This window comes from Acomys russatus, chromosome 28 (assembly GCF_903995435.1).
Source record: "Acomys russatus chromosome 28, mAcoRus1.1, whole genome shotgun sequence".
NCBI classification, from domain to species: Eukaryota; Metazoa; Chordata; class Mammalia; order Rodentia; family Muridae; genus Acomys; species Acomys russatus.
The window spans coordinates 9,033,935-9,051,355 of NC_067164.1; the positions used below are offsets into that span (position 1 = coordinate 9,033,935).

General features: G+C 39.9%; 1 protein-coding gene across 1 annotated transcript in view; it reads left to right on the top strand.

Annotated features, from left to right (window-relative positions):
• The window catches only part of Adgrl3 (adhesion G protein-coupled receptor L3), a 438,014-nt gene that overhangs the window by 287,030 nt on the left and 133,563 nt on the right, over nt 1-17,421 (top strand). Inside the window, exons 7-8 of the mRNA XM_051170906.1 lie at nt 13,182-13,484; nt 16,341-16,444. Of these exons, the coding sequence (XP_051026863.1) occupies nt 13,182-13,484; nt 16,341-16,444 (407 nt within the window). The remainder of the gene's footprint in view (nt 1-13,181; nt 13,485-16,340; nt 16,445-17,421) is intronic.

The following is a 17,421-nucleotide window of genomic DNA, read 5'->3' on the forward strand; positions in this document are numbered from 1 at the left end:
ATAGTTGTTTCTTTCCTTTACCTGGATCTGCCTGGCTAGTGGTGCAAAACATGATCAGCTTCCAGCAATGAATCTCAAATTATTTTCCTGAATCAATATTTCAAAAAGAGCGATATACCAAGCACAAGTATGAGTTATTAAAAATGAAAATTTCAATCACCTTTTCCCATTTCCTTACAATCACAATCTGTCGGGGATCATTGATTTAGCAAAGTAAAGGGGATGGGGGACCCAGGCGGAAGGAGGGTTAAGACAGAGAAGTGGGCGGATCGCAGAAAGAAACAATCTGACTGTAGAAGAGGAGAGGAGAAGGTGGTTTGGAAAATGCAGGAACTCATGACCTAGTGGCTACTAGGGAAGGAGTCACAGTAGGAAAGTCATGGATTGTAAAGGTTTCAAAATCTCACTTAAGGATTGTGAGTTGATGCGATCAGTTGGGAGCCTTTTAAACAGAGACACCCGATTTTCACTTCCCAACAGTGACCTCAGCGGCAAGGGGAAAGGGAGATCGTGGGTTTGTCTACAGAGTGATGCGAAGAGATGATTTTACTGCTGACACAAGTAATAGCACGAGGGACCTGAAGAACCTCCTGCTCAGTGGAGAAGCGTCAGTTCTGTGGGCTCCATGCTGTGTGGCTCCATTTATAGTGCATCTTTGAGACAATGAAACCGCAGAGATGGAGGGCAGGTTAGTGGCTGCCTGGAGATAGGGGTAGAGGTAATTAGATGTGAATGTGAGGGGCTGGCATAATGGAATGCTGTTATTGTTGTGGAACAGTTTTACATCCTGCAAATGATGGCGGTCCCACAAATCTGTGTGTGAGGTAACCTTACAGAGAACTAACACAGGGATGATTTCATTTTACTTAAAAAGGTACTATGTTACTTTTGTCAGGCAAACTGCAACAGAGTTTCAGAAAGCTGGTTGGCTTAAAGGAAGAAGTGTGTTTCTCATAAATTTCAAGGTTAAAGGTCCAATTATCACAGTTTCTAATGTCTAAGTTTCATCTCATACCTCTTATTCCAGCTCACAAGGGAACTTCTTGCCTTTCCCCCCATGGTCAAGCCTCAGTCTGTAGTGTAGGTGTACTAATCTGTTATTAGGACAGTGGCCACTCTTATAAACACAACTAACCTTAGTCTTGCTTAAAAGGTTTTGCCTCCAATACAGTCACATTCTTGAGCAAAGTAAAGGGCATGGGACCCAGGAGGAAGGAGGGTTAAGATTGAGAAATTTTAGATGTAATATGAATAAATTAATAAAATATATTTTTAAAAAAAGAATCCTGGACCAGTGTCTTTTCCTAGCTCTGACATACTATGTCTTTGTATGTTATCACCATTCAGGGGCTCTTGATTGACATAATTTTACATGTTACAGTCTCCAAAAGCCTATAATTTGTTAAAAAAAAAAATTTAAAGCCTTTCAAAAAGAACAAATTTAGGTTAGAGAAGGAAATGCCATAAACACCTAGGGTCATATGTGAGTCTTGGTGACACTGTGTATGAGAACAGCAGTCTGTGTGGGGCTGTTTGTTTTCTTTTGTTGTGATACTTGGCATGGAATTCAGGGGCTCACAGGTACTAGGCAAGTGCTATGTGATTAGGCTATAATAACAATCCCAATATTCTTTAACTCTATGGAGCTTTGTGAGAAGAACTTGGTGTGTACAGTTCCATGCAAATTGACAGCACGGTCTCAGGTGAAGATCAGCCTATGTTTCCAGGACAGTAAGCTCTGTAGATTTCCATCATCTCTTACTGACTTCAGAGTTTTGTGCTGACTGTCATATATTTCAATATAAGCTTAACATGACCGTCTAGTTACTTTTTTATCGCTGTGAAGAGACACCATGACCAAGGCAACTTGTAAAATAAAACATTTAATTGGAAGCTTTCATAGAGTTGTGGAGGGTCAAGTCTCTGACGGTCATGATGAGGAACATAGCAGCAAGCAGGCTGGCATGGTGCTGGAGCAGTAGCAGAGCGTTTACATATTGAGACAGCAATGATAAGGCAGAGAGGAGCAGGGGGCGGGGGTGGGAAGATGAACAGGGAAAAGGAGAGAGAGAGAGAGAGAGACAGGCAGGCAGGCAGGCAGGCAGGCCTCAAAACCCACTCCCAATAGCATACCTTCTTCAACAGTGCTTAAGTCCTAATCATAGTTCACAAACAGTTCCACAAACTGGAAGCCAAGACTCAAATATATTGACCTATGGGAGCCATTCATACACAAACTACTACAATGACTTTTTTTTTCTTTGTCTCTTCTTTTGTCTCATTTTACTGCCCAAATTAAATACTTAATATTATAAGAGATTGTTATATAGTTCATGACCAAATAGCATATCATCTGAAAATTTGAAATATTTCATAGATAAATTATTCTGAAAAATATTTTATATTAATTTATTTTATTTATTTATTTATTTTTATTTTTTGCTGCTGGAAATTACACCTAAGGTCTTGCACATACTAAGCACATGATCTACCAGTGAGCTTTAGCCAACCCACATTATTCTTTCTTGAAGAAAAAAATTGTTTCATATTAGAGACCAACGGTAATCTGATTATTTTCTGCAGGAGGCTTAAATAAAGAGAGCCATAGAGTAGCACTGGGTCTTCAGAGGCTGCAGTGGAAAGATAAACCCATAATTTGACTTTAGATAGCCTATCTCCTCTTGTTCTACAATGCAGGAAGTGGTTCTCCTGGCTAAGGTAGATATTTCCTTTCAACTCTCTTAAAATACTTTGCAGTAAATTAAGATAATCTTAATTTGATTATACTATTATTATTACTGAGTATTTAATATGTATCAGATACTGAAATATAAGAAGTGCTGGAACAGTAACCAGCCGACTTCATCAAGCATTTTGATTCCATGACTTACGCATTACCACTTGTATAGCACAAGGTTCATCTTATGAAAATGAAAACAGTTGGGAAAAATTTAAGGGGAGGAGTTCTATTGCTTTATCAGTGCAGAAGGTGGTGGGTAGCAATTATTGCCAATAATTGTACAAACAAAATTAATTACTCTGTCAGTGAAAGAGTAGAAGTTACTAGTTTCTTAACCTGAAGACCAGTGGCAAATATGCCTTACAATGACCAAGAAGAATGGTGTTTTAAATTCATAACAGAAAATGCTTTAGTGTGATACTCAAACATACAATCCCAAACATTGCTGTCCTGCCTGTTATCAATGAAGAAAGTAATTCTGATATAGTAATATCACCCTTTAATGCAGCAGGAAGTATGTAAAACTGGTCCTGCTACGGATATCAGTGCATGCTTTTTTGCCTAGGTGTACACCTAAATGCATCTGGCATAAATATTTAAGGGAAGAGCTAAACCAAAGCTCCAGACATGATATTGCATGGTGTTGGTCCTTGGCACACACCTGGTATCAGATGATGGGTCAATGTGGGGCCATGCTATCACAGGGTTAAGCATCCATCACTTTATAGAGCCAGCACAGAGAGTTATGCCATTTCTTTGGTGTGCTGTGTCTAAAAAGATCTTCATCCTTATTTCCATGATAATATACTCTGTGCTCCCCTAGTCTCAAATCACCCCAGTAAGCTTATAGACTGGGTCCATTTTTTATTCCCAGGAATAACTTAGTTTTAAGCTTCTTCTGCATGGGTAGTACCTGAAAATAGCGCAGTTTCTGGGTCCACCTAGGGTCTGCAGGCATCATCTTCCCTCAAAATGGAGCCAAAGGCTGCTTGTAAGGTAGAGTGTTCAGGATAATGTACAGCCTGCCCCCGCCAAAGGCACAGTTTTAGACATTACAGAGTAATGGACAGTAGGTCATACTCTGATCTCAGTATGTCCTTTCCAGTTTGTAAATATAAACAATGTTTAAAACCAATGAAAAACCTTAGCCACTCTGATATATAGGACCTTGCTTTTTTATCAGTTTCTTAGAAATGTAAATATACACATGGAAAAGGTAAATTCTCCAAGCATTCACAGTCAACCATGTTGTTTAATAGGCATGCCACATATGCTATACTCTGATACATGAAACATTACAGCAAGTGTTTATCAGTTCATCAGAGAATATGGAGTCAAATTAGTCAAATTTATGCCTGGAAACTAATTGTGTTGATACAGGGGCTGAATGCAGCTACCCCTTGATCACCGAGCACGGTGAATACAGAGACTCATGCCACTCCAGAAGGCTTGAGTAGAGAGCATTTGTGTGATCATCCATAACCTGGACATCTATACCAAACCTTTAAGATTCAGCAACCACCCTGGAAGAGGGGCCATAAAAAAACCAGGAAACCTGCGAGATAGGAAGAAGAGTTGCAAAATGCTGTCAGTAGAGTGTGACACCGCCTTTGCAGTCATGATCTCAGAGCAGCTGTGGTTGCTAGTGCTGGGCCTGGACAAGACTGAGCCAGTCCACAGCCATTCCTGGATGAAGAGGGGCCTCATGGGCTTTTCCTGATGAATAACCCGCAACCGGTGGATTCTGAGCAAAAGACCATCACGGCCTTTGTGTGTGCCAAAGAGTGAGCCCATCAGACTCCAGTGGATATTTTCAATTTCCAGCTAGGCAGAAAGTCCTGGTCAAAATCAGTAGGTCACAAAACAAAAAGGCTTGTCTGTGGGGAAGGGGCCAGAAAGGATGAAGGATAAGAGGCGGGAGAGGAAGGAGAGCAGGTGCTCAGAGTGAACAGAATGTACTATAAACATGTACAAAATTGTCAAAGAACAAGTTTTATTGACAAAATAAATACTAGTTTATTACCTTTGAGTGCTATAAGATTAGAAGTCTCACCTCTCCGTGTCTTATTTCTGGACTAAGTACTACAGCATAATAAATTGGTGCATAATAAATTAGAAAAATATCAGAAACACAATGGTTCATTGCTCGTTTGTATCCCGAACATTATTTTAGACAGCAAGTGAATTCCCTTATGTAGTAGGACTGAGGCCACAAAAGAATTAGGAGTGTCATCAACATAATGGGTTACCTCCATAAGCCCTGCATCCTCTACTGTCAACTAGAGAAAGCCAGCTGCTCTGTCATAGGTCATCTGCAGGCTCTCCTTGTCCTCAGTTTGGCTTGAGAGGACAAACTCTACAGCTACATGGGCTTTTCCTGATGAATTACCAGCACCTGGTGGATTCTGAGCGACAGGCTATCATGGCCTTTGTGTAGCAGAGAGTGAGCCTACCAGACTTCTCTTTTTATTTTGTATGTATAACCCTGGAAAAGTAGAGTGACTTGCTGCCTCGGATTTCCCGTCTTCAAATGAAGATGAAGAGTGACAGCCTTGCCCAGGCTTGTTTTCAGAGTGAGCTGGAGCGGTTTCTGAGTTGTACTTCTAATGTTACTTAACCCATAATAGATCCCACTATGTCCATGCTACAAGATAACCTTTTAAAAATATCTGAGCAGTTCTTGGTTCAAATTGTATGTTTACTCAGATATAAATATGTGTAAATGTTCACTATATTTGATGCGGCATCATTGTCCTAGTGGACAAAGAGAGAATTTGATAGATCTGGATATAAATTTAGGACCTGTCACTTAACACCTATATAAAGTTGTCTGGGGAACTAGATGAAGTTTTCATAAACTTGAAGGATTTAAATTTAGCAGAATTGTTTGACTTCTGTCATCTTCCTAATACAGATGTGTATACCCACCTAGTGTGCTTGGAACATAATTAAAGTATAGGTAAAATAATCATAAAGATAAGTATAGGTGCCACAAAATAATGGGAGCATTATGATAGTATTAAAATTTTAGTGGTTCCTGGCTTTTGGGGGTTCTAACATGTAGCAGATATTTTAAACGAAGAGTCTCTGAAAATCTTATATTTTCACTTATTATCATATATAATAAGGCCATTACAATTTCATGTTTATTAAAACACTTAATTTCCTCTATTTACAATAAGCATAATATCTAGTGGAGAACCAGGAGATATAAGAGGATCAAATTATAGAAATAAATATCCTTCCACATGGCCGATAGTCTGTGGTATTCCACTCTCAAGAGGTTGTGCAGCCAAGTCTTACAAATTAATTCTGAAAGGAACTGGATAATTTCTTCATGGGTAATATCAATGCTTCACTTTTAAGACTATGTCTAATCAAATATGCTGCCACCTATTGCTATCCACAGGGGCCAGGGAGAACATCTTTCTACCCTGGGCCTTGCACACATAGCCAAAAGCCATGCTCAGCACTGGGATGGTTTTAGCTTTCTTGTTTCTTCTATTGGGCCCTTGGGAGGCTTGCTTTAGTAATGGACCTTGGATTCAAATGAACACTTGGCAGAGCACAAAGTGCTTTTGCAGTCAGCCAGAATATTGTCTATTGAAATGAGGGTAATACAAGAGAAGCATTTGTAACAGGAAAACCGTGAAGAGAGTAATGCATTGACGAGAGGGTAGGTTTATCATGAGTAGATGGAAACACGTTGGCTGTAAAGTGAAATTTACATTAATATTACAAAGCTTTCTTTTAAGTCTTATGCATTACATCTTTAAAAAAAAACTGTTTATCTCAAATTATGAGTGTTATATAATCAAGGATAGTAATACCTTCCTAGAATCTTCTTATTCCTCCAGTATTGTACCAAAAGCTTACATAAGAATGACAATTGTAAAGCCGGGCGTCGTGGCGCACGCCTTTAATCCCAGCACTCGGGAGGCAGAGGCAGGCGGATCGCTGTGAGCTCGAGGCCAGCCTGGTCTAAAAAGTGAGTCCAGGACAGCCAAGACTACACAGAGAGACCCTGTCTCGAAAAACCAAAAAAAAAAAAAAAAAAAAAAAAAGAATGATAATTGTAGAAGTATAAATTGATTCATGATGGCAGAGTTTATTTTTGTTCATTTCATGGTGCTAAGGATCAAACTCAGGTCCTCGTCATGCTAGAAAAGGATTCTACCGCTGATGTGAACCAAAGGCTCTTGTTTGCTTCCCACAGTCACTATGCATAGTGAGGCCTATAATGTTGGATCATCTGGCCGCTGCCTCCTAGTGCTAGAATATCAGATATGCACATAGCCAAAGGCCAGTCCCCATAGACAAGAATTATAAATGTAGCATACACAACAAGACAGGGATAATTCACTTCCCGATCATGTGATAATGATCTGCTTACTGTTTGTGGTCATGTTTTCTAATTTAAAGTTAATAATTAATATTATTCAACTAATTTTGATCATAATTAAATGAAATAACAAATGTATTGCAAAACATTAATCACTATAAAATTCCCATTGTTTTCACACTTTCTGTTTCTATATTCTACAAAGCCTGTATTAACATTCTAAGGAATAATTGTTTAAGACAAGCTAGAGGAGAAAATTAAACAAAATGAGTCAACTAATTTTTTTTGCTTCATTTTGTTTTTGAGAGAGGATTTCTCTGTGTAGCCTTGGCTATCCTGGACTCTCCTTGTGGATCAGGCTGTCCTCGAACTCATAGAGATCTGGCTGCGTCTGACTCCTTGAATACTTGGATTGCAGGCATGCACCACCAAGCTGGCTAAAAGTTACTTGAATGATTGTTTTTATCTTTCTTTCTTTTTCTCTTTTTTCTTTGTTTGTTTCTTTTGTTTTTGTTTTTCAAGACATAGCTTCTCTGTGTAGCCTTGGTTGTCCTGGAACTCTCCCTGTACACAAAGGTGGCCTTAAACTCACAGGGATCCACCTGCCACAGCCTCTGGAGTACTAGGATTAAAGGCATATAAGACCACCACCCCAAAATAATTTTTATTTTAGTTTTTTTTTTTTATTTAGTTTTTGACTATAAAACTTGGCTATAGATAGTACATATCACAAGTCAGGAGAATTGAAGGGATTTTGTATGTGTTGTGGGGATGGGGATTAAGGCTATGTACAGAAACTCAACGTGGCATTTTGTTTAGCTTTTATTATGAAACACACTGGACAAAGTAATAATGGTAAATAAACAAAATACTCATCTAGGATAAAATGCCAAGTATAAGTAGTCACTCAAATTTACTCTGTTTTTCACACAGTAACTTCTCCAAGGTACACAGCACACAGACACTTAGCACATTGTTTGACTGAGCTTGCTTTGTCTTCAAGTAGGATGGTAAAGCAACAGCCATTGAGACCTTGCCACATCACCTTTTCCTCATGGAAGATAAAGGCTCTCTCATAGCATGTGATGTGGGCTGGAGGCCACCAAGCAACAGCATCTCCAAGGGTTCAGATTTTTCTCTTGTCATTATCTATCAATAAGACAAGTTCTGTCACAAGCTCAAGGGACATCATGTATCTCACTAGTACTTACTCTACCCGAAGCTGGCATCAGACAGAGCCCTTGGGATCCTGGCATAGCAGAAAGCAAAAAGTAGCTGGGAGGAAAGCATAGGTAGTAGATAAAAATCGACTGTTATTCTGCTTAAATTCCAACTGAATTGGACAATCTCTGCTTTTAGGCAGTTCTCAGTGACACAGTTCCAAGGAAAGAAATTCTATTTTGATTCTTAGAATTAGGATGTCTGTATTGAGCTGAGGTTTTTCTTTAGGGTGTGTGGGGGGGTACTATTTGTGTTGTCTAGTTTTTTTTATGAATTCATTTATAAGGCATATATTCATTTATACTGTAAATTTTCTAGACTGGTCCTTAAGAGACATTTAACTCGGCCGTGTGTTACTTCACTTGCATAGTCTCCCCCATTTCTGCTGACTCTCTGTCCTCTATTGCTTTCTCACGCGACTAATCTCTGATGTTCATTCTCTTGACGTAGAGCATAGTTACTTTTGGTAAGACCAAATTCAGAAGAAATAAATTTTAACAAAACATGTGCTAGTCTACAAGCCAGGCTTAGTGGCTTTGGAAAAAGTCCTTGATGGAGTTGTATGTCATGTAATCTGTGACTCAAAAACAGCAAGGGGCAAAGTGGGTTGGAAATGGAATTGGGACACTATAGCAGGGACAAAGACCCTGTGACAGAGAGGGAGGCCACACTTGTGGTACTAGGGATCCTGTGTGGTTTAGTTAATGAGTGAAAAGATGAGAGGGTATTCAGAATGACCCAGAGAAGCTTGTGGAGGGCTTTGAACATAAAGGAAAGATGCTGTAGTTTTGTTTGGAGAGTACATATAAACCATTTAAAAGTCTGAAAAAGAGAGTAGCACAGTCTAGTTTTTACTCTAAGAAATACCTATGTGGGAAGGTAGAAAATTCTATGAGTGAATTAATTTCAGAAAAAAAGAAGAAATTTTTCTATTACCTGGTGGTATTATTTCTAAAGTGTTTTGCTGTGATAATGTAGTTCGCAAAAATCTGGATTGTTTAACTAGAATACAGTGATATGCACACTTAATCTTTACTAAAAGATCTTTTTGAAAATTTTAAGGCTAGGGTCACAAATAGCAAACATCCTGTAGCATTTTGCCATTGTCCTATACGTATGTACATCTACGTGCTTTTATACTAAAAAGCATTACTGAACTAGTCTAGTTACATGCTAATTAAAATATCCAGTGTTTAAAAAGGCATTAATCTTGAAAGCATTCTGCAGTGCCTGTATAATTCTCGAGAAAGAAGACAATTGAAAAACAGTTTCTATTTTAAAAGTATTTTTCCCCTCTTGTTCAAAGAGGTTCACAAACAAGTTAATTTGAGCATAAGATTATTTAGCTAATAACAGGTACCTCCGTGAGCCTCCATTTTTACGTGATCAAACTGAAAAAGACTAAGAACAAGCAAGGCTTTGTTTAAAAGAAAAACTACAGCTCGTTATCAATGAAAAGATTATAGTCCCTGTCAAAAAGCTTAACAGGTTCTCTAAGTGGTCCCATCACAAGTACAAATGAGAGCTGGTTTTATTTAAATTAAAGAGAAAACACATGGAATTCACTTTTAACTGTTGCCTTAACAGCCTCCCAGTAGCAAAAAAGTCAAAAAAAAAAAAAAAATTGTCATCTTAAAAAAATTTTACCGAAAAGAAAATCAAAACATTCTCACATCCCAGTAATGACACCCTGACACGAAAATGAATGCTTAACAGCATAAAGAACGTGATCTTCACCTCATTCTTACCTCCCGATATTTTGTTGTATTTTTGCTGATTTCTAAATATGTTTTTGTCACATTTCTGTTGTTTCTAACCTAAAGCATTAATCTCACTTAAAATCTTGCACTCTTTTATTAAATTATTTAATCTGTAGCAAATATCAGAGTTATTTACTATATTTTATGAGCCCCAAGCTTTCATTTTGGAACAATAAACACTGAAAAGTAAGACCATTCTACTCTGCTGCAGCTGTCATCAGAAAAACAGTCAAAACCCCACTGTACTCACTCGCCAACAGTAATGGACGCCTGGTATATCAGTGACTGGAGAAAGAAAGGAAAACCTACAGGGGTTTCACATAGAAGAAAGAGACACAATCAGCCAAGCTTTGTAATTTGGAGTACATAATATACTTGAGGGGGTAACAGAAAAGAGATCTCTGCCTTCCTTCTTATCTCAACTTGAAGCAGTTGTAGTTATAACAGCCTGCGTTACCACTCCCCCTGCCCACTTTTCTTTCCTCCCCCTCTTCCTCCTCCTCCTCCTCTTTTTCTTCCTCTTTTTTGGTTTTTCGAGGCAGGGTTTCTCTGTGTATCCTTGGCTGTCCTGGACTCATTTGTAGACCAGGTTGGCCTCGAACTCACAGCGCTCCGCCTGCCTCTGCCTCCCAAGTGCTGGGATTAAAGGTGTGCGCCACCATGCCTCACTTCAGTTTTCTTTCATATTCAAAGAAAACACTAAGGTAAAGAGCATCATGTTAAGATGCTATATAATATCGATGATTTGGTGTGCAGAAATCAGTACCCTCTACCATACCAGTCCCGGACCGGGATGTTTTAAGTGTAACACATCCTCTCTGATGAAGGTGGGATCTCTTCTGGGGCAACTGAGGCATGACAATCAGACTTTTATCCATGTGCAGTTGATTCATGTCAGGTAGACAGTGAGTGACACCAAGATTGTTCTAGAACTTCTTGAAGCTTCTTAGTGTGAGTTAGCCAGCACCAAGCTAGAGCCAGTGTCCCCTTCATGTCCTGTCAGTAAGTGAGGGGAGTAGTTTTGACTTCTAGTGCTAGAATGCAATGTGTATATGTAGTGCACTTTGACAATCCCACAGTAAGAACATGAATGTATTTTCCCAGAAATAGAATTTTGTTAATGAGTATTCCTTTATCGATCGTAGACAACTTTGATATACTTCACATTCGTTGATCTGGTCAGTGACTCTAACAAGCTTTACTTGACATGTAGAATATATTTATTCCTGTGAAAATATTCTTTAAAACTAATTTAGCCCCAACCCACCCACAAAAACTTTGCCCCAAAATTTACCCTGCCTACTAGATGTGTAGGGACAAAGGAGATAGAACACAGATTGAGGGAATGTCCAACCAATGCCTGGCCTAACCTGAGACCCACCCCACGGGAGAGAGCCAACCCCTGACACTATTAAGGATACTCTGCTGTTCTTACAGACAGAAAACTGGCAGAATTGTTCTCTGAGAGGCTCCAGCCAGCCGCGCTTTGAGACAGATGCTGAGACTCACAGCTAAACATTGGATGATGCCTAGGGAGTGCTGTGGAAAAGTGGGGGGGGGGGGGGGGGGAGAAAGGGACCTGGAGGTGACAGAGGCTCCACAGGTAGACCAGGGCCCAGAGGGGATTGCTGAGTCAGAAGCACCAACCAAGGACCATGCATGGACTAGACCTAGGTGCCCTACACAGATGTAGCAGATGGGCAGCTCAGGATTCGTGCGGGTCCTCTAGTCAAGGGAGCAAGAGCTGGCTCTGACATGGACTCTGTTATCAGCTTTTTGATCACTCCCCACTAGCAGGGCTGCCTTGCCAGGCCACAGGGAAAAGGAACACCCTCAATCCTAATGCAACTTGATGAGTTGGAGTGGATTGGAAATGGGGCTCCCCTTTTCTGAGGAATAAGAAAGCAGGTATGGGAGATGGGGAATGGGGTTGTCACTTAGAGGAGAAGAGGGATGGGGCTACAACCAGGTGTAAAGTGAACAAAAAATAATTTTACTGGCATAACTTCTTACAGAGTACTTAGAACTTATATTAATAAGTTAAATTCGATTGGTTTTTTTAAAGTTGGGTCAATTCTGAAAGTATGCAAGTAGACCATTAAGGTACTCAAACAATATGTAGTAAGATTATTTTACTCAGAATTGCTCCTTTTGAGATTATACTACGATTACACTATTTTTCCCTTCTCTCTCTTCCAGCCTGGTTCTCCCACACATGCCTCCATTTTCTCTGGCAAATTTGTGGCCCCTTCCCATTAATCGTTTGAGCTTGTGAAAATTTTTGGTTCTGTTCTATGTCCTTTTATTATTTTGCTTTTGTTATATTAAAAAAAAAAACCTGACATTACCTAATAAGTTATTGTATAAGAGGATTTCTTCTGGGCTCATCCATCATGGCCCCTATAATCTGTAGTCTATCATGGTCAGCTAGATGTGACAAAAGATGGCTCTGTTCAGAGCGGAGGGAACATGAGTCAGTTTGCTCCTGCCTATCTCTTTGAAGTAGAGAGCTGAGAACTCCTCCAGCACCTGGCAGAGATAGAACCCATGGGCCTTCCCCCCTGTCCACCTCCCCGCTTACTCACACTTCTTCCTCTGGCTAGGCATTACTTCCTACAAATTCTGCAATTTCTCAAACCAGGATCATCATCAGTGGAAGAACTTCTCACAAGCCAGCTTTTGCTGAACTGTTCACATTCAAACCATAGCATCTAAGATGAATACAATATTTTGTCTAACTTTTCTCTGTCCCAAGTTTAGATAAAGGGTTTACAGTTTTAATTCTCTAGCGTCAGGGAGGCTGCTGCGAGCATTAAGAAGCTTACAAAGAGTCTCACTGCACGCTGCAATTTTGGTTTCTGTGATTCGAGTTGGAAAAAACTTAAAAGCCTGTGTTTGGCGGTAGTCAGATGATTGTTTTAGTACTCAAGTGACACCTTGGTACTGGCATGTGTTTGCCGTGTTTAAAAGGAAACCGAGGCCACGGATTTCTAGCACCTTAACACCCTTTTGACGGTCAAATGAAAGTGACTTCTCATCTTGGGACTTCTGAGGTCCTACTGTGAGCAAGCAATGTAGGTGGTTTTGTTTTTGTCTTTGTTTTCCAACTGTGTTTCAGGAGTTTCTACCACAGGACCCCTCGGTATGGGAAGCACCACCACCAGCACCACCCTCCGGACGACGACCTGGAACTTAGGGAGGAGTACCACCCCATCCTTGCCTGGCAGAAGGAACCGCAGCACCAGCACGCCATCCCCAGCGGTAGAGGTGCTGGCTGACATAACCACACACCTGCCTTCCGCAGCCTCCCAAATACCAGCTATGGAAGAGAGCTGCGAGGCAGTGGAAGCCAGAGAAATAATGTGGTTTAAGACCCGCCAGGGGCAAGTAGCGAAGCAGCCATGCCCGGCAGGAACCATAGGTAAGCCCACCCCAACCAGTCTAGCCCAGGGCTTCCTTGATTTTACTTTGCAGCTTTCACATGAGGTTCTTTTATTTCTTTTCGTTTATTTCTTTCTCTTCTCTTGTTTCTCTCCTCTCCTCTCCTCTTACTCTCCTTCTTTTTGTTGGTATCATCTGTTTTATTTATTATATCTGTCCACGTCCCCTGGATGGGGAGACCTAGTTGCACTCAGAGGAAAGATAGCAGACTACCAAGAAGAGACTTGATACCCTATGAGCATATAAAGGGGGAGGAAGTCCCCCTCAGTCACAGTCACAGGGGAGGGGAGTAGGGGGAAAATGGGAGGGAGGGAGGAATGAGAGGATACAAGGGATGAGATAACCATTGAGATGTAATATGAATAAATTAATAAAATAAAATAAAGATTTGATTAGAATATGAGCTCAACCAAGTGAGTGCTGTATTGTCAGCATTTGATTACAGAACCTGCAGAAGTCACAGGTGAGAACCTGTTAGAAACGCCTTTGAGTAACAGTTTTCCTTTAATGTTAGTTCCTGGGAGCAGATGAATCTCCACAGAGCCAGGTCCCTCTTGTAACATCCCTGCACTGTCATTGGAATGCTTTCAGCTTTCCTTGTAACAGTGGGTAGATATATTGGTAGAAGAAACTGAGGTGTGTGGATTTCTACATTATGTGGTGAACATCGACCACATCTCAAAGTCAGAGATCTGCCTGGCTCTGCTTCCCAAGTGCTAGGGTTAAAGGAATGCATCACTATGCCTGGCACATCTTGCATTTAAAAAGGAAGAAAGCATGATATCTTTTCTATCAGTTATGTAGTAGTTCTCTTTGGCCAAAGGCACCTGACATGGTCATGAGACTGTTGGTAGGAGCCATCTCTGATTCACAAGCATCCATTTAAGAGCAATCGCCTGGAAATAATTAAGAAATAGATAACTCTGAAACTGTGTTATTTCTACCACAATTCATAATATACCAAGGTGCAGCTATATTTACCATTTTTAAGACAAATAACTCTGCTTTTCTTGTCATTTGCATTGATCTTCATAATACTTGAAACATTGATAAGTATTTGCATGATTTCCCAAAACATACAAGAAAAGTAAATATACAATGGCTATATGTACATTTATTCTTATAGACTGTCTTTGAACATTATTCACTTGGTTTCTTTACCTGTGTGGATATGTCATTTCAAATTACATAATACACAGAGTGCTGGGAACAGCAGAGATTGTCTTGGTTTTTTATAAGTGCCCCCCCCCATTTTTTTTAATTGTTAGCAAAGTGCTTAAAAATTCAGCACCACCTCTTTTTTCCCCTTTGAAAAGGAATAGGAATATTTATTTCTAAGGTTTCCTGATGCATTAGAACCAGAAAGTTTCTTCAGACTTCCTTGTTTCTTCTACAAAAGAGAAGCAATAGCATCCTTGCTGCTCCAGTTTTTGTGAGTGTTAGTGTAAAGTCCTTTACTTGGAAGCACTTTTAGTGAGATTCTGTGAAAATTAGGCAAGAGTTTTAGTGGAACCCTTCTGAAGTTTTCCCAGGGCTTAGGGGGTACTGCCTGTAGACCCAAGCCCTAATGCCATAGCTCTCTGCATTCTTCTTAGACCCCCAATGCCAGGGCTACACAGTTTCTCACTGAATTTTTCTCTTAGCTGCCTCACTCTCAGCCAGCCACAGCCCCATTTGGATCCATCCTCTATTCCAGCAGAGACTCTGAAACCTGAATTTAACCATTCTTTTCTTTTTAATAATCTTTGTAAATGTATAGCGGAGTAGGCCAAGGGGCTTTATGGCCCAGCTTCGTTGCCTTTCAGTTTCATTAAATACAACTCCCTTGCCCAGCAGAAACCCCCATTCAAAAACCCTGACATCTGCCAAAGGTGACATGTTTCCTTTACTGAAATGGCCTTCCTACCTGTTTTCCTGACGGCCTGCATTGCTAATATTTTCTCTCCCCTGTACACTGAACAAAAAAAGGTCCGTGAAGATAAGCTCTCCATGGTCTCCATTCATGACATTCTTCCCCATACCCGCCGTAGTTGCCAGCAAGAGCTTCAAAACACTGACTCCTTTTAAATTGTTCTTTAACGTTTGTCTAATGGCATTTGATTTCCAAAGTATTGTGCGTGGAGTTTAATAGACACTACCTCATATACAATTATCTAATTTTTGCCTTGCCTTGCCTAATATTTTGCTTAAATATATGTGAAGCATGGGAGAATAGCAAAGTAGAAGGATCCAGAGGGTCCTAGAAACCTACAAGTAGAACATTATGATAGGTAGATTTGGGCCCAGGGGTCCCGCTCAATCTAAGGCACCAGCCAAGGACAATACAGGCGGTAAATTTTAAACCCCTACCCAGATCTAGCCAATGGACAGAACATTCTCCACAGTTGAGTGGAGAGTGGGGTATGACTTTCCCACGAACTCTGGTGCCTCATATTTGACCATGTCCCCTGGAAGGGGAGACCTGGTGGCACTCAGAGGAAGGACAGCAGGTTACCAAGAAGAGACTTGATACCCTATGAGCATATACAGGGGGAGGAAATCCCCCTCACAAACAGTCATAGGAGAGGGGAATAAGGTTGAAAATAAGAGGGAGGGAAGAATGGGAGGATACAAGGGATGGGATAACCATTGAGATGTAACAAGAATAAATTAATAAAAAATAAAAAATAAAAAAAAGAAAATACGGTAGCCATTCAGCAAGTTTAAATTAAAATCTAGATAAATTTTGTCAAATAAATGAAACTAGACCGAAAAAAAATATATAGCAAAAACATAAAGTGATTCTAAGAAATATGTTTTGAGTATTTGAAATCGGAGTGTCCCTTTCTTTCTGCAGGTGTATCAACTTACCTATGCCTTGCTCCTGATGGGATATGGGATCCCCAAGGACCAGATCTCAGCAACTGCTCTTCTCCTTGGGTCAACCACATAGCACAGAAGGTAAATACGAAGCCCATAAGGGAGACTTAGCAGGCTCTGTCTCTTTGTTGTTGATTATTAGTGTTGAAAACCAAATAGGATACTTTAAAAAATTAATCTGCAGCAGTTCATTTTAATAGAATTGCATTTTAATAGAATTTCAAAGTAAAAGACAGCTTCTAATACATGACATGCTAATTCCAGGATTCTCTTGTTTTTAAATTGCAAATCCATATTCTAAGTCAGGCATTTATCATTTATAGTAAGTTTATTATTAATCAAATTTCTATCATACTGTGAGCTACAGATATGAATATCCACAAGGCATTACCCATCAGCAAAAATGTAAGCTTACATGCATATGGATTTTTCTCTGGAAATAGTAAAATAATACAGAAAAATCTACCTCTGGAGCCCTAAGCCACTTGCCGAGTGTTGTGTAACCCTAGTCATTTATCAGTGCTAAAAGTACACACATGTGTGACGGGATCGTCAGACTCGAATTTGGGCTTATTCAGTTGCAATATGTTGAACATTTTTATTATTAATGCACTGTGGGGCTTTGAATTGATTTCATTACAAACAGACACCAGATGTGCATTTATGCCAAAAGGGCTATGGGATGGATCCTTATTACAGCAATTTATGTGGATTTATGCACTTCTAAAATGCAGAGTCCAGCTATAGCACATTAGCCATGCAGTGGAATTTCTGAAAGACATTTTTTTTCCCTGAGAAATATTGCAAATGATAGCCTTCCTAAAAGCCTGCCTGTGCCATTTACTCTTTTCTGTATTTGTTTTTAACCAGGCTTATCCCCCAATAATATTCTGTATAATAATCCATAAATACCTACCCAGTAGATCATTTAGCAAATGAGCTATAACTGTGCACTGTCGATCAAGGAAGAACTGTGGTTTTTTTTTTTTTTTACTGACTCTGTGACTCTCTTACATATGCATCTCCATACTTGTTGCTATTCATAATGATGCTTCTCC